We start from the raw sequence: 25,198 nt of genomic DNA, 5'->3' as shown, positions 1-25,198 counted from the left end.
TGACACCTATGTTCTTATTTTCTATCAATGGGTTAGATATTGGCTCAATCCAATATAAATTCGTTATGGACGGATCAGGTCCAATCCAATATGTCATATTGGTCCGTCCAGTTCATTCAAATTCAATATGTCTTATTGGTCCGTCCAATCCATCCAAATGGATTTTGATTTGGATGGAGTCCAACCCAAAAGCAGTCCATTGACACCCCTAGTTTTATGTATTGTCTGGTTCAGAATTAAATTGGGCTATCTTAAGTTTTAAACTCCCGTAGTAGGTCAAATGGTTCAACTATCTAGGACAACCATGGGTTAAAAGCACCTGATAAAACCACAGGTATCTTCTGGCGGTTGATATTACTCCATGGTCGGTAGAAATGAGAATGGGGCGGGTTTAGGGTGGGGAGTCCCCTACTCATCCCTACCCTTTAGTCGAGATGCTTTGTTCCTAGGGATGGCAATTTCTTCCCCATCCGGTGGGTATTTGCCCCTACCCTCCTTGATGGGGCAGTTTTTTTTTTTAAATGATGGGTTTTGGGGCGGGGACGAGTTTTGGGATTCTACAACCCATACGGGTACAGTATTAGGCTCAATCCGACCCTCCCCAACTTGCATATTGTTGAAAAGCATATAAACTTTATGTAGTGGGTGTTGAATTTGATAATATTTTGAATTTTATGTGAAGGATAATTGATAGTTTATGTGTTTTCTATATGTTTGAATCAAATAATTGGAAATTTTGTTGTTTATTTGTGTTATTTGACATTTTATTTTTTATATATGACAAAAAATAATAGGAAATTAGATGCACATTCTAAACCCAACTCATCCCTACCCTTGAGTGTGGGGAGGGTAGTGTCAAGGAGGGTTTTGCATTTCCATGTGCGGGGAGGGTTTGGATTCTCAAAATCCAACCCAGTACAAGTTTTGAGACAGGTACATTTTGGGAGGTTTAAGAAGGCGAGTAGGGTCTAGAATTTTCAAAACCCTCCTCGAACCAGCCTTGTTGCCATCCCTATTTGCCTCATCCTCAGTGGTGGCACGGGTTCGGGGTAGGGCATCCACTCCCATTGGGATGTGGATTTTTTTAGGAATTGGATTATAACAATTGGGGGTACTTTAGAAATGAAATTATGGGATCTTAGGATTTTAAGAGTTTGGGGAAAACTTAAATATATTTTAAAAATCAATACTAAATTTAGGATATTTTACTAATTTATCATTGGATTCAGGCTGTGAGGAATTATATACAAACCCCATCACTGCTCCATCCTTGGTTTAGGACAAAGATGTTTTTCCCATCCTTGCCCTGTCCGTTTAAGATTGAGAAAAACCACTACATTCGAGGCAGTGCCCTGGTTTTATGGGGAAAATAACCAAGAGAGTCTCACTATAAGAAATCACACTTCTCTTGATGGTCACGAATTGCATGGTGTAACTTATCTTGGCAGACTGGTGACAATTTATGGTTCATTGGGCCTGCTGCCCATAAGAAAGGTAACCACTAGCACGGCTCAACAAAGTAGAAAGTGCCAGCTAGACTAGAGGTTGTAGGACATTGGAAACATTTCTTGTACTTGTGTGTTATTATTTATGGGGAGATGTTCCTAATATACGGTGGGATGTGAGGAACATTCTATGAGGAGCATATCTTGCTTCTCCTTCACACAAGTTGGGGGTGGCTTTATTCTTGAAGTGTTGAAAAATAGTAAAGAGAGAGCAAATGGAACTTATCGGTGATCACTTTCTTTTGCCAAAGTTGCAGTGATTTGAAGTTGTTGCGGGAACTTGAAACTGGAAATTGCAGGAAGATGGAGGGCTGAGTCGTGCCACTTGGTCACTCTCCTTAAAACCGTATTTTCCCCTTACGGTGCAGCCCGGGTGATCGCAAATCGGTCGCCAAGATAAAACAGCCCACAGGCCACTGGTAGGCGTGCACTCGCTTAGTAGATCTCCACGAACCACTGGAAATTGATGCTCAGATTTCTCAGAGAAAAGAAAGTCGAAAAATGATGTGTGTTCTTGACTGGGTCGGCCAACACTCCTTTTATAGAGTGCTCTTAGACCCAAATGGACACAGATGTGTCCTTTCAGGCAGGAGCCTCTTTAGAACGGTGCACCTGTTCGAAGAGGCACAAGGAGGAAAAAGAGACACGAAAAAAAGGAAAAACAATTTATTTAAAAATTAAATTTGAATTTTAAGAGACACATTTTAACATTAAAAAGGTGTAAATCGGATAAAGCAAATGATTCAATGCATCGCGCGTACACGTACACGCACACCCGTGCCCATGCCCCAACCCAACCTGGCCTAACTTGTGTGAAAAGCACCCCCGTCTTTCCCTACCTTTTCTTTTAGGACAGGAGAAAGAAGAAGAGAGGAATAAGGAAAAGAGCAAGAATGAAATGTTTTGAAAATTTAGGGTAAGTTGGAAAGGTGCAGCCATGCATTTCCCTACCTTTTCTTTTAGGCCAAATACATCTTTAATGAATAATTACCCTCAATTTGGAAGGAGTACAAATACAAATATGTAGAATCTAAAATATTATATTTTGTATTATTTTGTATGTATTTATACTTTATACATTTATAATTGTACTCTTAGACGCAATTTGGAAGCAACACAAATACCAATACTAGACTTAACTCTTACATTTTATTTATTAGACAACCTTTGGATTTGAAAGCCTCCAAGGTATGTAAGTAGTTTCTAAAACTACAGGGTATATAAGTAGTTTACTCAAACCTCAAAATACATAAAATTAATTAACCATAGGGAAAGGAAACTACAAATGAAGCCCATTTAAAAGGGAAATCTCTTTGTCAATAATCATTAATGAAATGATGAAAAAATAGCATAACAGTCCTATTCACGGGCTTCCAAAAGAGGGGTGGAAGATAATGTCACGTATGTACAGATTTTGATGGAGAACGAGAGATTTTCTTAAGACTTCAATCTACTTTGTCTCCACTGCTGGTCTTTTCCATATGGTGACCAACTAGCTGTATTAAAAAGCATGAATGAGGGTGTACGAAAGGCTGAGAGACTGAAGAGACAAGTGTTGTCTCTTAACCTAAAGAAATTCATGTGGGTCTCAAAATCCAAGCCCGGTACAGCCTGGTTACTACAGTGACGGGCCGGACCTGTTACGACCCACTATACATCTCTGCCTAGAAGCAGAATGGGACTGATTCCACTTTATGGGTGGCTTAATTTGTGCCTAGAAACCAAGCAATATTAATAAACATCTTCAGCTTTGGCTTTTTAATTTCAAGTTTCCCGTGTTTTCTTCACTTTTTTATGTTGTCATGTTCATATCAACTTACACCAAATGTAAGTTGTGCTCTTCCTTCTGAAAAAGAAAATCAATTCAATTAGATAATAATGGTTGCTTTGTTCCTTATAATGGAGGAAATGAGAAAACCTCCAGCAAACATTCTCGTTTAAATTTGCCCTCGGGTATATGTTCACACCAACCATTGTGTTTACAATGTTCACACGCGATTGGTCATGCAAGTCTTTGTCCTTGCCCCGTTACAGATTGCACTCATGAATAGAATAAAATGGAAAAACAGGATTCATGTAATGTGTAAGTCGCGTGGGTTGGGCCTGTTGGATTTTAATCTCATAAGATATTAAATCTAATGGGTTTTGATTGGTCAATTACATGAGAAAGTGCACCTGCACACTTGATTGAAAAATTTGCTTTTCCCTTTCAAAACCCAATTTTGAACTTGTCTCACATTGAAAAATTATAATCTTTGTTTTCAGTATTTTAATAGGAGCTGATTTACACTCCTTAGAAATAGTAGATGAGAGTATGGGGGTTTGATACCACGCAATATGCACACATGCGTGTGTGTGGCGCAATGAGGCGCTTTAGAGGTGCACTTTATTCGCACTTGCACGCACCGTTAATGAGATCAACGATGCTTGGTTTTGGTGCGATGCTGACTGTTGATCACCGTTGATGAGATCAACGATCATGATTCGATTGGATGTGATCAAGAGGCACAATTCAAATTAACATTCATTAACTGTACTGTTCAAGGTGCCTTCTCTGAACTAGCACCTACCGTTTCTTCATAAACTATTTAACGAGCATGAATCAGACTTCAAAAACACATTTTCAAAATCCACTTTCTCTCTCTCTCAGTCCGGTCTGCTATAGTCTCACAGAAGGTTTCTTCGGAGATTCTTCAACTTCATTGGTTGTAGATTCTCGCCCAAGGCCCTGTTGTATCCTGGGAACGGATTTGCTTGTAACCCAACAACAAATTCAGTGAAACTGAGTGGGGGCAAATAACGTTCTAAAGACAGTGTCTTCAGATGCGCCTCAGAGTTTCTCTTCCAAACTTACAGTGGCCCCATTTTCCAACAATTTTAAAATGTTTTTTTTTTTTTTGCAATGGAAGTGGAAGCAAGCATGACTTCTATCAAGATGATGAACCAAGATCTTGTTCGACTAGACTAGTTAGATGGAGCAAACTTCAACCGATGGCAAGACAAGATGATCTTCTTTCTGACCACACCAAAACTATACTATCTGCTGGACCTGAATCTGCAATTAGTTCCTGAACCCACTAACAAAGACTCAGAAAAACTAAAGAAATTGGAAGGCCCTGGAATTCAAATACAAGGTGCAAGAAGCAGGTACAATAAGTATCTTATTGCAGAATACTTCGACTTCACCATGAACGACCATAAACAAATATTGGAGCAAGTTCATGAACTATAGGTGATGTAACCGTTTTCGGCCACGTGCCAATGTTTTATGATGTAAAATTTTTTGGCAAAGTACCTCGTTATTCGACCCGGTGGTGGCGTGCCTTAGTGACAAGCTACTTGGTGGCGAACTCCCTGGGGGAGAACTGCTTGGTAACTAACCGCTTGGTGGCGAACTGCCGTGGTGGCGAATTGCCTGGTGATGAACTCCCTAGTGGCGAACTGCATGGGGGCGAACTGCCTTGGTGGCGAACTGCCTGGGGCGAACTGCCTGGTGGCGAACTCCCTGGTGATGAACTGCCTGGGGGTGAACTGCTTTGGTGGCGAACTGCCTTGGTGGCGAACTGCCTGGGGGCGCACTGCCTTGGTGGCGAACTGCCTGGAGGCGAACTGCCTGGGGGCGAATTGTCTGGTGGTGAACTCCCTGGTGGTGAACTACTTGGGGGCAAACTGCCTTGGTGGCGAACTGCCTTGGGGCGAATTGCCTTGGTGGCGAACTACTTGGGGGCGAACTGCCTTGGTGGCAAACTACTTGGGGGCGAACTGCCTTGGTGGCGAACTACTTGGGGGCGAACTGCCTTGGGGCGCACTGCCTTGGTGGCGAACTGCTTGGAGGCGAACTGCCTGGGGGCGAATTGCCTACTAGGCGGTCGATGCCTTAGAGAATGTTGGAGCTCCCTGGTGCGGCGCAATCCGACTGCCCTCAGCATGAGGTGGTCTTCTTTCCTTTGTAGGCTGCGGGAGATGAGGGACCTACGAGAACTTCATCTTTTTCTCCTCTTTGTAGGTGGCGGGAGCTGAGAGACCTGCGAGAACTCCATCTTTTCCTCCTCTTTGTAGGTGGCGGGAGCTAAGGGACCTCCGAGAACTCCATCTTTTCCTCCTCCTTGTAGGTGGCGGGAGTTGAAGGACCTGCGAGAACTCCATCTTTTCCTCCTCTTTGTAGGTGGCGAGAGCTAAGGGACCTCTGAGAACTCCATCTTTTCCTCCTCCTTGTAGGTGGCGGGAGTTGAGGGACCTCCGAGAACTCCATTTCTTCCTCCTCCTTGTAGGTGGGGGGAGCTGAGGGACTTCCGAGAACTGCGTCTTTTCCTCCTCTTCGTAGGCGGCGGGAGCTGAAGGACCTGCGAGAACTGAATCAGAGGTCCCGGGGGTACTTTCCCGGTGGGGGCTCTCCAATGCTTAAGTTAGCACTCTTATCGTAGAGAGCTTTGAAGATAATATGAGAGAGCTAGAGAGCAGGGTTACTTCCCTTTCTTTTCCATCCCCTTCCCCTTTGGGGGGTGAGGTCTTTATATACCGGAGTCCTTGCGGGTTAGGTGGGTGAAAAGCCTCCAAACGGTAAGACTCGTCGCATCCTGTCAGAACCGGGGCACAGTGGTGAACTCCTCGAGGTCGTCAGGCTGGCGCTTGTGTCAGGCGGCCAGGTCAGCGCCTAGGCCGGGTTGTCAGAGGGGTGCCTGCGTCAGTCGGCGGGTCAGTGTTTAGGCCAGGTCGTCAGGTCGGCGCCTGTGTCAGCCGGCGGGACAGTGTCTAGATCAGGTCGTCAAGCTGGCGCCTGTGTCAGTCGGCGGGTCAGTGTCTAGATCAGGTCGTCAAGCTAGCGCCTGTGTCAGTCGGCGGGTCAGTGTCTAGATCAGGTCATCAAGCTGGCGCCTGTGTCAGTCGGCGGGTCAGTGTCTAGATCAGGTCGTCAAGCTGGTGCCTTGGTCGGATCATGCGCTAGGCTGGTCCAGGTCGGCCAGGTCGCGCAGGCCGTGCGCAGTTCGTGCAGGCCGCACGCTAGGCCGCGCGCAGTTCTCGCGCGCCGTGCGCAATTCGCGCAGGCCGCGCCAGGCCGGCCAGACAGGTGCCCGGGTGGGTCACCAACTTCGTAAGTTTGTTGGCTGGGTGTTTTCCTAGTTGTCACGGGGTGCCACATGTCACAATTTTACTGGAGGGCCAAATCTGCCCTCATCAATAGGTGATAGTCAACAAAATTCAATTCCTTGACATCATCATTCCTGAATCTTTTCAAGTGGGAGCAAGCATTGCCAAACTTCCATCGTCTTGGAAGGATTACAAGAAGAAGCTTCTGCACAAGGTTGAAGAACTTACCTTAGAGCAAATTCAACAACACCTTCATATTGAAGAAGAGTATCGGATTAGAGACAGTAGGGATAAGATCCTATCTAGTATGCTGAACTCTAAGGTCAATTTTGTGGAAAACGGATCGAAGAAGACTAACCCTACATTACAAGTAAAGAAGATGGATGAAAATTTCAAGAAGAGCAACAATAAGAAAGGATTCTGCTATGTTTGTGGAAAGAAATGATGAAAACTTCAAGAAGACTAACCCTGCTTTAGAGGTGCACTTTGCTCGCACTTGCGCGCACCGTTGATGAGATCAACGGTGTTTGGTTTTGGTGCGATGCTGACCGTTGATGAGATCAATGGTCACAATTCGATCGGGTGTGATCAAGAGACACAATTCAAAGTTAATAGTCATTAACTGTTAACTACTTTTCAAACAATCACAATAATTGAAATTGTGACTGTTCAAGGTGCCTTTTCTGAAACAGCACCTACCTTTTCTTCATACCTCTTCATAAACTATTTAAGTAGCATGAATCAGACATCAAAAACACACATTTTCGAAATCCACTCTCTCTCTCTCAGTCCGATTTGCTATAGTCTCATAGAAGGTTTATTTGGAGATTCTTCAACTTTGCTGGTTGCAGATTCTCGCCCAAGGCTCCGTTGTATCGTAGGAACGGATTTGCCTATATCCCAACATCAAACTCAGTGAAACTGAGTGGGGGCAAATAACGTTCTAAAAGCAATGTCTTCAGACGCGCCTCAGAGCTTCTCCTCCAAAGTTACAATGACCCCATTTTCCAATAGGGCCGCGTTTTTGGTCAACCTAGGCCCAGCCCTAAGATTTGGCCTTAAGGCCCGATCCCGAGGTCAAGCCCAATTTTTCGAACCCGAGCCCAACCTGTCCTGTAGTTTGATGCACTCGGGTTGGGTTCAGATCCAAGCTGGGCTTGGGTTGGTCAATGAATCCACTCTAAAATTATACACATATAAATGTATTTATGCAAATATATATTCATATATTTATGCATATATGTAAATATGTATGTAAAATATTTATATAAATGTTCTATATACGGATATATATATGTATATATATGTAAATATATATGCAACAGTTACATATATATATAAACATATATGTATAGATTTATATATTTAGACCAGGTTCGGACTACCTAAAGGCCAGGCCTGGGTTCGTCCCAAAAAATAAAAGAACCCAACTTCTTGGGCCCGAGCCCAGTCCGAAGACCAAAAATCCAATTCCAGCCCGTATAAAATTCCGGGTTGGACAGATTCAGGCTCGGGCTGGGCTCGCCCAAGTTGCACCGCTAGATGGACAAGGTTTAAAGGATGATGATCCAAGCAAGTCTTAAATTTCATCAGTAAGAATTTGGAATACTAACGGTGGGAGGCCCAAGTCATATCTATTTTGTTTTATTTTTCTGCACACCTAAAAAAAAGGAAAACAAAGATAGAATAGGAGGATTTCCGATGTGAAAGAAGTAATTTTTTTTTCAATTGTCAATTATCCAATAATTGAATTGGTTAGTGGGCATCACTCTCGATTTCATTTGATTTGATAAAAAATAAGAAAGAAACAAAAAGTTGAAGGAATCTTCTTATAAGGAAAATTGCTTTTCCTAAAAATTTGTATTTCTCATATTTTCTATAAAACTAAAAGTAGTCTAAAGGAGATGAACTTGTCTTTATTCCCACCCCTTTTCTGTGTAAGCGCCAAGCAACTTTCCTGCATAAATTGATTGTCAATGGCGTGGTCAATAGACATTCTGAACCAGCCAAACTAAGAAAAGACCTCGACTTTTCTTAGTTCTTTTGTTTTTTCTTTTTCTTTAATTAAACAAAGTTTTAAAGAAGTTCTTGACTCAAAAAAGACGACATGAGTTTTAGATCTGAATGGTAAATGATGTATTTGCAACTCAGCTGCTGCCTGTAAATAGAAATTTCCTAGAAACAACTACGCGTTAATACAAAGCCAGTAGTTGCTGATAATCGGGCTTCATTGATAACTCGTCACCCACACAGCAACAATACTTCAAATTATAATCTATAGAAACTGCTATGGCTAATGTTGGACTGAAATGTTGTCTCCACATAAACGATTAAATAGGTCAGAAATGAAAATTATAATCTAATGGTATTTTCAGGATCGAGTTGAAACTGTTATGACTCTTTCTTCAGTGAATTTAAATGCAAGAAAAAAAGTGAAAAGGGTAAAATTGGATTTTTAAGGAAATTTCAGTAATATATAACGTCATGTATGATGTAAAACGTGTTCTTGACTTTTTTCACACGTAAATTAAATAAATTTTTAATTAAGGAGCAGATCCCGTGACCATTTAATTATATGTTATTCACCAAAATAGACAATATGAATTTTCAGATCCCGCTGAGAAACAATCGGGTTGATATTAACTCATCAGCCACACAGCAATAAGACTGAAAAGCTTATCATCCATCCTTCACTGAGGTACAATGGCCTCTTCTTCATCTTCCTCTTCCAACTCTCGGTGGAGCCATGATGTGTTTTTGAGTTTCAGGGGTGAAGACACCCGTAATGGCTTTACTGATCACCTGTACCTGGCGTTAGATCGGGTTGGAATCCCAACATTCAGAGATAATGAAAAGCTCCAACGAGGAGAGGAAATTGAACCACAACTAGTCGAAGCAATAAAGAAGTCAAAGATTGCAGTCATCGTTTTTTCGAAAAATTATGCTGCTTCGAGATGGTGCTTGGAAGAACTTGTCGAAACTATAGAATGCAAGAACACAAAGGATATGGTGGTTTACCCTGTTTTCTATGATGTTGAACCAAGAGATGTGCGCAAACAGATTGGGAGTTTTGGAAAAGCATTTGACGACGTCAAAGAGCGATTCAAATTGGAGACAACGAAAGTGGAGAGGTGGACGAAAGCTCTCACAGAAGCGGCAGATATTTCTGGTTGGGATGTACGAAATGTTGCCAATGGGTAAACCCACAAATCTCACTCAATTTCTGAGTTCTTGATTTTGTACTTGATTATAATTAGATCGTAAAGATATTCATTCCCTAAGATTAATAATATTTGTCTAGGCTTGGGATAGAAACAAATTCACTTGTGTTAATTATAAAACTATGGCAACGGGGCAGATTTGGGGTAGGGACCATACTCCCTATCCCGGATCCTAACTTTGAAATAAATTTTCGTTCCGATCTCAATCCCTCTAGCGATAAATATGACCCCCAACCCAATCCCTGCTAGGGATAAATATCACTATCAATTGCCATTCCTGTTAAGGAAATCTCCATCCCCTACCCGATGCTGAGTACCCAATAGGATAGGCAACATTGACATCTCTATTCATATTTCAAATCTTCTTAATTGGTTAATTGTTAGAAAACTATAATTTGAAACCTAATAACAAAAACTAGTGAAAAATTAAATTTTAGTAAGTTTTATCTAGCAATTATTAAAAACTAAGAAATTAATAAAAATTAGTAAGTCATAAATTATAAATTAAAATACATTTGAATTCTATTTAAAAGTAATGTATAATAATAATAATAATAATAATAATAATAAGATGAAGTAAAAAATTATTAAAAGTAATAAAATTAACCACTTGCATTCCATATGAAAACTAATAATGGCCTAATTATAAATGTCATAAGATTACTACTTAGGGATGATCATTTATAACTTAGCCTAGACCTCGCTACACTTACAAATTTTCTGACTCTAGCAAATATTTTCTTCTAAGCTTGGTATAGATTAGATTTACACCAACCCCGCACATAATGTGGAAAATAGGATTGTAAACAACTTGGGTTTAGATGTAATCCAACAACACCCACCTCCACATTCGATTATGTAATCTTTAAATCCTCATTCGCATCTGATTATTATGTCAACTTTGGATAATCATATTAGGATTTAATCTACAAACATCTATTTATGTTTAAAATGACAAAAACAAATTAAAAGTTTTTAAGAAAACCAATTATTTTTAAAGTATATATGCGTAATAAATGTATTAAGTGTAAAATATAAAATTTATCAATTGTAAACTTTATGTAATTATACATAATTATACTACACATAATTAGATAACACGTTTTACATTAATATAGATATAAATTTTTTTGTAATCAAATGAAATTAAATAAAATTCCAATTCAAAGTCTTAAATATTTAATTAAAATATTTAATCATTAATAAAGTAAAATAAATAAAATAGAACACTATTGGATAATATGAAAAAAATAATTATTTATTAAATAATTAATAGTAATTTATTATTTTTGTTAAAAATTATTAATATAATTAATCCAAATTACTAAGTTATTTTTGTAAAAATCATTAAAATAAAGATTAATTATTTAAACAACGTAGCATTCCTTCCTTATAATATTTATTGGTTTCCATTATTTCACTTTCCATTGACAAATTACGTGCATCACACGGGTCCTTACTAGTATTTAATCAGTGTTTAAATTTCTTATTTTTATTAGTATTTATTAAGTTTGTTTCTTAAGTGAAACTGAAATGTTTTTAATTAGAGTTTTAAGGAAACTAAATAGAAAAATGGTAGTGAGAAAGGATTGCCATGATATATATATACACACACACACACACACACTAGTAATTAAGCATGTGCATTGCACATAAAAATTTTTTCTTCATATTAATTACTTGAATTTTAGATATATCATAGTCATAGTTAAGATAGAAATTAAAAATTAACAAAAGTAATAATATGATTAAAAATAAACTTAAGTACTTATAGTAAATGGGCAATTCTATATAAGAAAACAATTATTATTATTATTAAGTTTTGTATTCCATTTCTGTCTAAAATAAAAATAACTTTTATTTTAACAATTATTTTTATTTAATATGATGAATAGAAAACATTAGAAATATTCCCAAAGGTTTTTGACAAAATTCTATTTTTTTAATTTTTCGTGCTATATCTTCTTTTTGAATATTTATAATTCAACTATGACATCATGAATTTCTTTGAAAAGTTGTGTCATTGACCTACCATTTATATAAGAAAATAGCTTTGCTTCCAGATCGGTTTTAAATTATATATTTCATCTACATTATATAAATATTTTTACTTATCACACTCGACTTTTGTTTAACATAATTAATATATAATTTTTATATATTATTTTGATTAATTGTTCTTTAGATTACATTTTAAATTTTGCTATTATTTAACTATTATATCATCAATTAATCTATTTGACCCAAACCACTATCCCACAACCCAAAAAGAAAAATAGCTTGAATTTTAGGTTGACATTAAATTTTGTATTACATTTTCATCATTGACAAAATTATTTCTTATATATGATATTTACTTTTATTTAGTAAAATGAATGTATAATATTATAGATGTACCTAATATTTTATTTTTTATAAATGTATAACATTAGGTATGTGCCCAAAATTTTCTCTATTGATTTTAAATTTGTCATTCCATTTTCATCATTAATAAAAATAATTCTTATTCTTATTCATATAATGAGAGAAACAAGAAAATAGTTTTATTTCCAATTAATTTTAGATTTTACATTCAATTTTCATCATTAATAAAAGTATTTCTTATTTATCATCAATGATTTTCATCCGTTGTTGACCCAATTGGTTGAACCGTTTGAACTATTTCTCAACCTTGATTTCGAGTCTCGTTCTACTAAAACTTGCCCTGTCAGTAAAAAACTGTTGACTTGGCAAAAACCGACTAACTCGGGTGATTCAACTATTGACCCATTCGACCTAGTCACCATGTCATGGGTTGCACACTTAATTATGTGCAAATTTTTGTAGGCCATAACTTTGCACTTCGATGTCTAATTGCAGTGATCTTCTTTTTTTGTCTATTTTGGGTAACTTTTCAAGATGTATACGACCCAAGGGCCTTAGGTTTCTTGCCTTGCTATTTTTGTGATAAAAACCCCTTTTTTGGCCTTAAATTGTCATTTTTAATATTGTTTATAAATTAAAGATTAAAAAATTGAATTAAAAAACATAAATAAATATAACATAATCCATATATTATATATAAAACATAATTATACACTACACATACATGTATATATGATGTTAAAAATGTTCCCTATTGTTTTAATTTCTATATTTTCTTGCATTTTATATATTTTTGAATTTTATTATTTAGTTGTAACAACATGGACTGACCTATTTGACCCAAAATTATTTAATTTCTTACCACCACCTAGATGAAAACACTATTTTTTTTTAGGTAGATTTTAAAAGTATAATTTTTATGTTATTGTTATTATTAATTTATTATGTATGGATTCAATTATAGAATTTAATGATGAGAAGAAACAAAAATACCTTAAATATATGATTCAATGAAGGTGAATACAAATTAATAGCTTAAATGTTGGATTTAATGAGAGACAATTGATTGCATTGAATATCTTAAATTACTTTTTTTTTGTCAACTCATCTAATATCAATAACTGATTACATATTTGCCCTCATTTTTTATTAATATATTTAAATATAGAAGAGTTAATTTTGTCCTTAAAAAATTTCAAAAATATTCTTGAGGGTATTGGTGCTTTTTAAAGTAGGGCCCCTTGTGATGCATGGAATTTGTTAAATAATCAAGTAATTGATTAAGTATATTAATCAATTTGGTAGAATCTGTGATTTGTAATAGGGACTTGAATCTAATCTTGCTATGGTGGGGGTTAAAAGGATAGGGGATGGGTTGTTATGTTGCATCATGAAGTAGAAAACAAAAAATAAATTAAAAAACGTACATCATATAGTTGATTAAATATATTAAGTAAATTGAGCTTAAGTTAAGTAAACTTGGTTAATATAGTATTAATTGATCTATTCTATGGTTAATTCAGTTTGTTAAGTTAAATAAGCTTATCAAATCAATGGTTCTTATGAGGTTTTATAATTTTGTTTTTCATTCTAGTTGATTTTTTACTATCATATTTTAATATGTATTGACTTGTTAATTACTTTTATTATGAAATTTTATTATTACCAAAAGGGCAATGGGGCAAGTTCAAGGTGGGGCACCCCCTCCCTACCCCCGCCCTGTAGATACACCCTAAAAGTATATGAAACTTAAGAAGTAATTTAGAAATGGAATTATAAGATTTTAGGGAATTTGAAATTTGAGAAAACCTAGGGACATTTGAAAAATTAATAATAAATCTAGTGGTATTTTAATAATTTACCATTGGATTTGGAGGGTTTGGAAAATTATGTATGTTTTGGTTCCATTTACGATTTTTCATTTAACGTTTGTATTGTATTTGCTTGCAAAGGCAAGAAAGGTAATAATTACGACCATTTATAACAATTAGGCACCGCTAAGCTCCACATCAGCGTAACAATGAAAAATGCCTAACCGTTTGCGGAAGCTTTAAAAAATAACTTCCAGAAATGGTAGGTGTGCACAAAAATCAAAGTTCACTTTTTTTCCCTGCTCGATGCATACAAAAGAGCAATGCTAGGGGACTGCTAAAGTGGTGCCTATATAAATGCCCACAGAACCAAACACCCTTTATGATGGTGCGCAATTCGGCCGATCTTAGCTGTCAACAACCTTGCCTCTGACTGGATCGATAGGGGGCTTGAAATGGGGAAAATGGTAGGGAATCTCCGGGGAGGGACCCGATGAGATTGCTCTGAAGCTCAAGTTAGTATTCTCTCAAAGGCAAGATAAAACCGGATGGCGCAAAGTTCACATACCTTGTTCTTGGGGTAGGAAGCCTTTTATAACCACCTCGCGCACTCACTCCCAGGCTTCTGTCAGGTCGGATATGACTTCTGCGCTCCTGCCAGTTCGGGCGTCATCACCTCCGTTGGGACAACCGCCACTGCTCTTTGTCGGAGCCATCTCTGCGACTGGAGACGGCAGTGGCAGGTGGCGGTGGCAGGTGGCCGTTGAAGTGCGGCTGTCAATCGTTAGATCCAAATCAGTCAGGTGCACCACCCCTGGGTACGGACTTCCTCAGTGTCAGGTGTGGTACGGTTTAGTTTGGTGTCCACGAGGCGAAGTGCTGGAGTGGCGAGCAAGGTGAAGTCTTGAGTTTGAAGAGAGGTGTGTCCCGAACTGCCATGAGGTAGGCCAGTTTGGGTTGTTGCCCTTTGTGTTTGTAAGGTGGGCTCCAAGGGAGAGCTCGAGCTCCTTGTAGGGAGTTCGGGCTCCTTGTAGGGAGTTCGGGCTCTTTGTAGGGAGTTCGAGCTCCTTGTAGGGAGTTCGGGCTCCTTGTAGGGAGTTCGGGTTCCTATAGTGAGTTCGGGCTCCTTGTAGGGAGTTCGGGCTCCTTGTAGGGAGTTCAGATCGTTGGTTCCTCCTTTCGGAGCTCGTGCCTTGGGCGCGCTGTTGTGTCGAGCTGTTGCTTTTGCCACGTTGAGTGATTATGAGGTCGGGCCAAATCTTCCTTCATCAATTGCGCCCCACTCCTCACACTAAGGGACTTGCCCTTGCGCGGGGAGTTTACGAGGTGGCGGGTGGATTTGTCCCGAATGGCCAACTGACCGTATTGCCGAACTGGCTCTATGTCGATGCCCTTTGTCCATGCTAGGGTTTTTTTTAGTTCGGCGTCTTAGTTTTTCGGCTCTGGTAGCGACTTAATCCACTTCGCTTGATGATCTATAGGTAGTATCGTCTCAAGTTAACGATGTTCCAAACTCGGGGTACTTGTTTGCCCTATAGAGTTTTGAGCTCGTATGGACCCCCCGAGCGTTCTCTTTACTCGGTAGGGCCCTTCCTAATTTGGTTTGGGTTTTCCCACGCTAGGCTCGGGCGCCATGATCTTACGGAGAACCAGGTCGCCGACGCAGAAGTTCTGCTTTTTTACTCTGGCGTTGTAGTACCAAGCTACCTTTTGCTGGTAAGATGCGGTCCGGATGTATGCAAGGTCTCTTACCTCGTCCAATAGGTCGAGGTTGGTGCGTAACTCATCTCCGTTTGTTTGATCATCGTATGCTTCTAGCCGTAGTGTAGGTATTTCGTTCTTCGCCGGGATTACCGCTTCGGTGCCGTAGGTGAGGTTAAAGGGGGTTTCTCCTATGGCGGTTTTTTCTATGGTTCGGTGAGCCCATAGAATACTTGGTAGCTCGTCCGCCCATAACCCTTTAGCTCGGTCTAGCCGCGCTTTCAGTCCGCAGAGGATATCTCTGTTCATTACTTCTGTTTGACCGTTTGCCTGTGGGTGTGTGACCGATGTGAAGTTCTGCCGAATCCCCATATCTTGGCACCACTCCTGAAACTTCATATCTTCGAATTGCTTACCATTGTCGGAGGTCAGTACCCGAGGTAACCTGAAGCGACATACTATGTTCTTCCAAAAGAAGTTCTGTATGTTCTGAGCTATAACTGTTGCAAGAGGTTCAGCTTCTATCCACTTTGTGAAGTAATCTACCGCCACCACTAGGAATTTCCTCCCACCCGTTGCTGGCGGAAATGGCCCCAGGAGGTCGATGCCCCATTGCGCCAAGGGCCATGGACTGGTGAGGTACTTGAGATCGGCGGCGGGCTGATGGTGGATATTGGCATGCTTCTGACACTTGTCGCATTTTTTGACGAGCTCGACAGCCTTTGCCTTCATCGTTGGCCAGTAGTATCCTTGCCGAAGTGCCTTTTGGGCGATGGCTTTGCCCCCCAGGTGTCCGCCGTACAGACCTTCATGAGTGTCACGGAGTACGAGCTCGGCTTCGGTAGGCTGCAAGCAACGTAGGTAGGGGAGCGTATAGGATCGTCGGTACAGTCGTTTGTCTATTATGACATATTTGGCTGCCTGGCACTGCACCCTCCTGGCTGCATTGCGGCCCGTAGGGAGGGTTCCATCTAGCAAGAAGCTCGCGAGTGGGTCGATCCAGCTCGGCTCTGCTTCAAGGACAGGAGCGACCTCCTCTGCCCCACCGAGAATGCTAGGCCGAGGTAAGTCCTCTATGTACATGGTTCTCATGGTGTTGTGACTTCTACTGGCTAACCGGGACAGGGCGTCGGCCTCAGTGTTCTCTAACTTTGGGTTCAGTTTCATGCTAAATTGACGCAGAATTTGGAAGACAGAATCGAAGTCTTGTATTAATTCCTATGAAAACTGTGTCTTGACGACCATGTCGTCTAGATAACATTCTATTTTCGTGCCAATTAAGGGCCGAAATAGCTTATTCACAAGTCTTTGGAAGGTTGCCCCAGCATTCTTCAATCTGAAGGGCATGACCTTGTAGCAGTACAGGCCAAACTCGGTTATGAAGGTGGTTTTTTCTTCATCGGACTGATCCATCCTGATTTGGTTGTAGCCCGAGTAGGCGTCCAAGAAGCTTAGCAACTCATGTCCCGAGGTCGCGTCCACTAGGCGGTCAATTCTGGGGAGGGGAAAGCAATCTTTTGGGCAGGTTCGGTTTAGGTCGGTGTAGTCAATGCACATGCGCCACTTGCCATTTGCCTTTTTTACCAGCACTGGGTTGGCTACCCAACTCGGGTAGTGAACTTCCCTTATGAAGTCTGCTACGAAGAGCTTTTCGACCTCCTCGTCGACTGCCCTTCAGCGCTCTGGGGCTAAGTTGCGTTTCTTCTGTCTAATGGGTCTGACTACAGGGTCAGTATTAAGTTTGTGAGTTATAAGGCTGGGGTCAATGCCGGGCATATCGGAAGCAGACCATGCAAAAATATCTAAATTTTGAAGTAAGAAACTCACTAGTTCGGTTCGTAGAGGTTCCTGGACGGAAGCACCAATCTGTATCATCCGAGCTGGGTCTGCAACTGAAGTTGGGATTGTGACCGTTTCTCCTGTGGGCACAGCTCATTCCTCGCCTTGCTCCGTAGGTCACTCCAGTTCGAGGTCGCCGACCACCTTGGTTTTTCCCTTCAGGGCGGCAACATAGCATTTGCGGGACTCGAGTTGGTCACCCAGCACCACCCCCACACCGAAGTCTGTAGGAAACTTCATTGCCAAGTAATAGGTGGAGACCACTGCCCGTAGGACATGAGTGATTGGCCACCCTATTATGGCATTGTATGGGGAGGGGGTCGCGACTATCAGGAAATCGTGGTTGAGTCTCACCGCACAAGGCCATGTGCCGACTTCCACAGGTACTGTTATTTTCCCAAGGGGCCTGACTTCCTCACCGCTGAAGCCCACCAGAGGAGTGTTCGCGGGCTTTAGCTCGCTTCTCTACAATCGAAGTTGGTCAAATGCCGACTTGAAGAGGATGTCTGTTGAACTACCTGAATCCACAAGCACGCGCTTGACTTCAAAGTCGCTGATCCTTAGGTTTATGACAAGCGCGTCATCATGGGGGTAGTGGACACCTTGTGCATTGTCTTCCGTGAAGGAGATTGGTTCTTCCGCCTTTGGCCTCTTTTGAAGATTCTCCTCTTCTCGGGCCACTTTGCGAACTGACGTCCGGGCCGCTGCCGAAGTACATCCCGCTACCACCGAACCTCCCACTATTATGTGGATGGTTCCATGAATTGGCCTCTCTTCTGGAGGCTGCCTCTGCGATGGTTCGGCTGGCCTGCTGCTGGATTCGGGGGCGTCCTTACCGTACTCCCCTTGTCGGCCTGTCTTATTATTATTTGTATTATTATGGTGTACAAAATTTCTCAAGTACCCACGACGGATGAGTCCCTCTATCTCGTCCCGGAGATTTTTACACTGTTCGGTACTATGATCGTGATCTTTATGGAAACTACAGTACAAATTTTTATTTCTCTCATTTGGGTTCCCCTTTAGGCGAGGTGGCCACTTCACGTATGGGGCGTCGTTGATCGTCACCAAGATCTCAGTTCGCCTTGTGTTCAAGGGGGTGTAGTCTGTCCGAGCTGCTAAGGGAGCTCGGGACGGTTGGCTTGGCCTTGCTTCCCGGGCCAGGTTTTTTTTGTCACCTGGGTTAGAGGGCTCGCCTTCTCTTTTCCTTTTATCAACCCCGCCTTCGGTCCTTTGGTTGATCTCTTGCTCTATTCTCATGAACCTGTCTGCGAGCTCGAGGAACTCGACCATGGTCGCGGGCTGGTTTGCTACCATGTGCCATTTGAACTCCTTGTGTGTTACTCCTCTCTTGGCCGTCACGAGCTGTACCGCGGGGTCTAGTCGCGGTATCTGCAAACAAGCGTCATTGAACCGCTTGATGTAGCCCCGAATGGGCTCTCCTTCTCTCTGAACCACTCCGAAGATGCTTTCCTCGGTTCTAGGACACCGCTTGCTAGTAACGAAGTGCGTAGTGAAAGCCTGCACGAGCTGGGTCCAGCTTCTTATTGACCCGGGGGCCAAGTTCCTGTACCAGGTGCGGGCCACCCCCCTGAAAGTGGTGGTGAAGGCCACGCACATGCACGACTCACTGGCTCTTGCCAGGTGCATTTGGGATTGGAAGGCATCAACGTGGTCGCTGGGGTCGAAGGACCCGTCATACTTGTCTAAAGGGGGGGAGTTTGAAGTCCCTGGGCATGGGGACTGCAAGGAGTTTTGGTGAGAGGGGGGAAGGAATTGAGAGAATAGGGGTAGCTTTTACCTCGTCCGAGCTTGTCTCTTCTTTACCTCTGAGCTCGGACAGGACACGAGTGGCAGTTCGGCGACTTCGCCGACGCCTTCGTTGAGTAGGCCTGGTACTGGTGCTGCTGGCCTCTGTGTTGCCAAGCTCGATGGGCCCGGAATGTTGGTAGTTTGCTGCTAAGGCGCTGAATTGGTTCTCTGAGAGTGGGAACTCGGGCTTAAAGCGCCGAGGTGCTGGCTTTGCGGGTGAGGTTCCAGACCCGCCTGCGAGTTGCGAGGCGGGGGCGATTCTTCTTTCCCTTCGGCCCGGGGATGAGGCCTGGCTGTTAGGGGGGTTCTGAAGTTGGGAGGCAGCTCGGTGGCGGCATCCATCCTGGGGGAAGCCTTGACCGGCTTTGGGGCAGGATGCCGAGGCGGAAGCTACGATTGGTTGATAGGCAGTTGAGGGAACTGCTGCTGGTAGTGATATTGAGAGAGGTGGTGTAGTACTTGGTGCTGCTGGAGCTGATGCTGCTGAAACTACTGCATTTGGGCTTGCATTGCCCACATGCACTGCATCAGGTCGTCAAATTGGCTCTAGCTAGTCGCCAGGGGGATAGCAGTTGGTTTAGTGAAGGTCGTTTCGATAGGGAATGGAAAGGGGACACCCATGGGAAGGTTTATGGGCGCCACTGCTCGTGGCGCATTCAGGATGGGGATCCCATCCACTGGAAGGGGGATGGTGATCTGCCCAATGCACACCACGGGGGCTTGAAGTTGTTTCCCAGTGATGTTCATCTCCGTGCTACGTCCGGCGCTACTGGAAGAAGCCATGAGTGTTAGGGTTTTTTTGGAGAAAAAAGAGGTTATGAGAGTTTTAGAGGGAGGCTTTTGGAAGCGTTCCCACAGACGACGCCAATTGATGGTGCGCAATCCGACCGATCTTAGCTGTCAACGACCTTGCCTCTGACTGGATCAACAGGGGGGCCTGAAACGGGGAAAAGGGTAGGGAATATCCGGGGAGGGACCCGGTGAGAATGCTCCGAAGCTCAAGTTAGTATTCTCTCAAAGGCAAGATAAAACCAGATGGCGCAAAGTTCACATACCTTGTTCTTGGGGGTAGAAAGCCTTTTATAACCACCTCGCGCACTCACTCCTAGGCTTCTGTTAGGTCGGATATGACCTCTGCGCTCCTGCCAGTTCGGGCATCGTTACCTCCGTTGGGACAACTGCCACTGCTCTTTGACGGACCCGTCTCTGCGACTGGAGACGGTGGTGGTAGGTGGCCGTTGAAGTGCGACTGTCAATCGTCAGATCCAAGTCAGTTAGGTGCGCCGCCCCTGGGTACGGACTTCCTCGGTGTCAGGTGTGGTACGGTTTAGTTTGGTGTCCACGAGGTGAAGTGCTGGAGTGGCGAGCGAGGTGAAGTCTTGAGTTCGGAGAGAGGTGTGTCCCAAACTGCCATGAGGCAAGCTAGTTCGGGTTGTTGCCCTTTGTGTTTGTAAGGTGGGCTCCAAGGGAGAGCTCGGGCTCCTTGTAGGGAGTTCGGGCTCTTTGTCGGGAGTTCGGGCTCCTTGTAGGGAGTTCGGGCTCCTTGTAGTGAGTTTGGGCTCCTTGTATGGAGTCATTTCATCTCACAACCCAAAAGCATATTATACAAATTGTTAATCTTTTTAAGGACTTTTTTGCAAACAGGTCCACTGAATGATACGGACAGGAGAGTGCAGATTTTCAATTTCCAGAGCTCTCACTTTTTTTAATCAATGTAAGTCTGTTGAGCTCTTTGTCTTACATCACTGGAGTTACTTTATCTTCTCTTCTCTGTTGGAATTAACTCCTTCTTTTCTTAATTGAATGAACCAACCTAACTCAACTAAGGATATTACTAGACACTGGTCCGGCCAAAATTTTATTTTAGATCATGACCATGAACCTGGATCCTATCCACTGTAAAACATGTCCTGTTTTGAAAATGCCAGTCCCCCAGTTCAAACAAATTTGAAGATCCTATCCACTGTAAAACAGATCCTAGTTGAATTTTATCTGTCGTAAAAATTTGATATCATACACCTTTCAATCAATTACACCAAAAATTATTTGAAATTGTACATATTATAAATTGAGATAACCAGAAAAGGCTTTAATACCATATTCACAAAATGAGTTAAAAATAATTCCCTCAACGTCTCATCCTACAACCCTGTAGTAATGAACATTGAACAATTTTTCTTGGTTCAACTTTGCTATATATATATATATATATATTGTTATCCATTATATAAACAATGTAGCCTGAGGGTAGATGTAATAATTGCTTTGATGCTTTGTTTTGTTTGCAGTAATTGGCTATAAATTTTGCATTAGTTCCATTTTGCATGGTCAAAACGGTTCGAATGGTTTGAATGATTAATCAGCCGATTCAACGGTTTTGGGAGAAGAAGCAATTTTGGAGGAAAGCAGATTTGGTCCGACCGTCCGGTCCCATCCGGTTTTGAAAACAGTGCTATTTTGTATCCCTTTTTTGATAAATTACACGGACCCCTAGTGGTCGGTGACAATACCCCTGAACTTTAATTTGTAACAAAAACCCTTCGGAACTTTGGCCGTTAGACAAAGACATCCTTTTAGTAGTGTTCGGAAATTTGAGTGTATAAAATTTTTTATATACCTGAATTACTTTTTAATAATTAATTTTACTCTTTTCTTCAATTTAAAAAATCATCTTTGCCACCATTCCATCGGGTAATATACCATCCTGGCTGCGTCGCTGGTGCCCCCGAGAACCGGTGGATATAGCCTCATGCTTTAGCAAAAGACGATTGCATCGTCATCGAGTGAGTGCAAGAAATATAATTGCTGCAGCTCTGGGTGATGATCGCCCATAACATTTGAAGGCGATTGATTCACCTGTTGTTGATGGGCGCGGAGTATGCCCATAACATTTGAAAGCGATTGATTCACCTATTGTTGATGGGCGCCCGTAACACAATCGCGGGCTTACTATGTTAGGCCTGAAGTCAGACCTGCGGGCTTAATTACATGACTAAGCCCAACCGAGATGCGGGGCAGGCCAGGCTGGGTTATCGGACTACCCGGCCCATAAACAGGTCTAATCATAACCCAAACGATCCTGAAGGGTGTTGATCCGTTTGTCCAAACATGGGTTTCCTCTATATTTGATTGGCTCCATGTTTTGGGCCTACAACACGGTACATGGGTCTTGGGCCCTAATTGCTGTGTTAGGTTGCATATCAGGTTGGTCAGGTTGGTTGACGACTATAATTGGTTTTTTATTTGTAGAAGGGCTACATAAGCTAGTGAGGAATAAAAATAAGTATGTGGTATGGAGATTGGATCTGCTCCTCGCAAAGGGGCGACTCATAAGCACATCCACTCTGTATTGGGAATATCTCCCGTGAATAATTAGTATGGGAGATGTTCCCAATGCATGGTAGGATGTGCGTGTGAGCTCAGTGTAAAGCGCCCTATGCGAGGAGCAGATCCAGTCTCCATGATATGAAATTCATCCACTGCTGGCTGCATAAAATGCAGTACAAGCTTGCCAGAGATTTTTTTTTTCTTTTTTGGGGATGATTAAAAGTTTTTTTGGTCAATTAAGTATTAAGAGTGAATGGCAAAAAAAAGAAAATAGAAAAGGTTTAATAGGGTATTTTGGTAATTTAATGCCTACTATTATCTAACTTAACAGCCGAAGGAGTATTTGCCACAATGTAAATGTTTAGGGGGGTCTCTGTCACAAATTAAAGTTTAGGGGGTATCTGTCACTAACCCCATAGTACAGGGGGTCTGTGTAATTTACCTTTTTCTTGTTACTATGATTTGTACTCCTACCCAGTGCAAAATTTGCTCTTTTTGTCCCATTTGCAATTATTGACAATGCAAATTTTGCATCTAAAAAACTGATTCAAAATTTTCACCACTTTTCTCTATCTTGATTCTGCCTCTGTAAAGTGTGGACCATATTGTTTTGCTCCCTACCTTAATTTCCTCTTGCTTCCTTTTTCTTTCATATGAAGTTGGAACCACATCATTTTATTTCCTATCTTCTCTCAAACAAACCTACGCAACATCAAATATGAAGTAAAAGTAAATCAGAATTTACACTCAGCCTATTTACATTCCCCTTCATTTTCACTAATGCAGATGAAATTCATATTGCAAACAAACTGAGCCTGAGTTTGAGCCTAAGGGAAAAATTGTAGAAAATACTTATGACATGCGATAAAAATCAATTTTCATACCAATGAAAAGGGTTGTATTTAATAATTTATTTCTTAAGAACAAAAATAAGCAACACAGAATGGTTGATTTGAGTTCCAAAAAGGAGCTATTCTAGAGAAGACCAAAGTTGTTTGCATATATGGGTGCAAATTAAGTACTCAATTTCAATAATTTCACTATGAGGGCATTCTTTTTTTTTTTTTTTTATTTTAAGAGGTGGGAAAGTTGGCCAATGGGATTTTGATTCCCATTAATCAAGAAATGTATGTTCTTTTTTCAGATTTATATGGGGACAGGGAAAGTTTATTTTCTTGAATGATACCCATCTCCTATGTGGATAAATAACTTTTCTACCTAGGGGGAAGTTGCCAATACTTGACTGGGATAAAAGAATGCCCCTTTTAATAACAGATTTTTATGGTTAAAATGGTCATTACCTTATTTACATGGGAAATAAAAGAACATGGGTAAATACATTTACCCAGATAAGTCTTAATTTCTTGGGAAACACTTACCCAGGTAAAGCGGCTGCACTGAATGATTTATTGCCTTTTATTTTAATGAGTAAAACAATTGAAAAATAGAATATTCGAGTATAAAAATCAACCCAATTTCAGTTTCAACTACTAAAATAGTGATTTTCGGGGTCACATTGAATAGAGATTGCCCTCCTATTTTTTATTTCTTTTTTCCCTAATGATACTGTATCTTCTCTACTGCTAATATTAAGAGAGGAAGCAATACCTTTAAGGCTATAAAGGAATATGAGGAGAAATTGGGGTAGAAGGATAATCTTTCTTTGGTTGGAAGTTGTGCACAGTAGAAACCTTCATGGTAGTCTATAGAAAATTGTTTCTAGGGCCTTGGGTTTTGAAAGGGTAGAGGGATAGATAAAAGACACTTTATATTGACTAGTGAAGTCAATATTACGGAGAAAATTCAACAACCAAGACAATGGATTAACTCATTGCTGCTGTTTGGGCCTAAAAGATTTAACCTTCTGAGTGCATAAGCTACTTTGATCAATATCCTATTAATAATACAAATTTGATAATATCAAACTGCAAAACCAAAAGTTTGATTTCATCACTAAATTTACACAATACAAAGGAATCTATCATTCTTTATAAAGGTGTTAACATGTAACAGAGTTTGATTGAATCTCCACCCTTGCTCTTTAACAAAATTTACGACATATAGAATCGAAAATATTTCATTTGTATAATTCCTTGTTGCGCCAATAAAACATCCCCTACAGCCATAATAAAAATTTCAGCATTAATATGAACTGCATTTCCATAAACTCCATTTGGGAAGAGTGCAAATACTGGTTCAATGCATATATGCATTGTAGTTTAGTTTTGTTAGTGCTTGGAAACAACACATTTATGTATTGGCAATAACAGAAAATGAAGCATGTTTTCACCTAAAATGTTTTTACCTTAGCTTTGAAGCAACAAAGCAATTGTTAAATGTTAGATGAGACACCAAAAATTCCTAATTGTTACTCCACACATTGAAGGACTAAGACAAAAACTACTTGTGAGATTTTTTTTTTTAGTTGTTCATAAAAAGAAATCATCTTGTTTCTAACTTTCCATATATAATAGAAGACTATAGCCACCTAAGCTAGAAACTCATCCTTTTCAATTTGGTCGTCAAATAA

The 25,198-nt window shown here is 41.0% G+C and overlaps 1 protein-coding gene across 1 annotated transcript in view; it reads left to right on the top strand.

The window, feature by feature from the left end:
* The first annotated feature begins 9,226 nt into the window (after nt 1-9,226).
* Nucleotides 9,227-25,198, top strand: part of LOC148844298 (uncharacterized) — a 29,117-nt gene continuing 13,145 nt past the window's right edge. The window contains 1 exon segment of the mRNA XM_088959532.1: nt 9,227-9,793. Coding sequence (XP_088815658.1) covers nt 9,297-9,793 — 497 coding nt within the window. The 5' untranslated portion in view covers nt 9,227-9,296.

The sequence above is a fragment of the Nelumbo lutea genome, chromosome 8 (assembly GCF_056320005.1).
Source record: "Nelumbo lutea isolate HS-2025 chromosome 8, American lotus-T2T, whole genome shotgun sequence".
Taxonomy (NCBI): domain Eukaryota; kingdom Viridiplantae; phylum Streptophyta; class Magnoliopsida; order Proteales; family Nelumbonaceae; genus Nelumbo; species Nelumbo lutea.
Note: the sequence above shows the minus strand (reverse complement) of the source record. Positions and strands in the feature narration are given on the sequence as shown.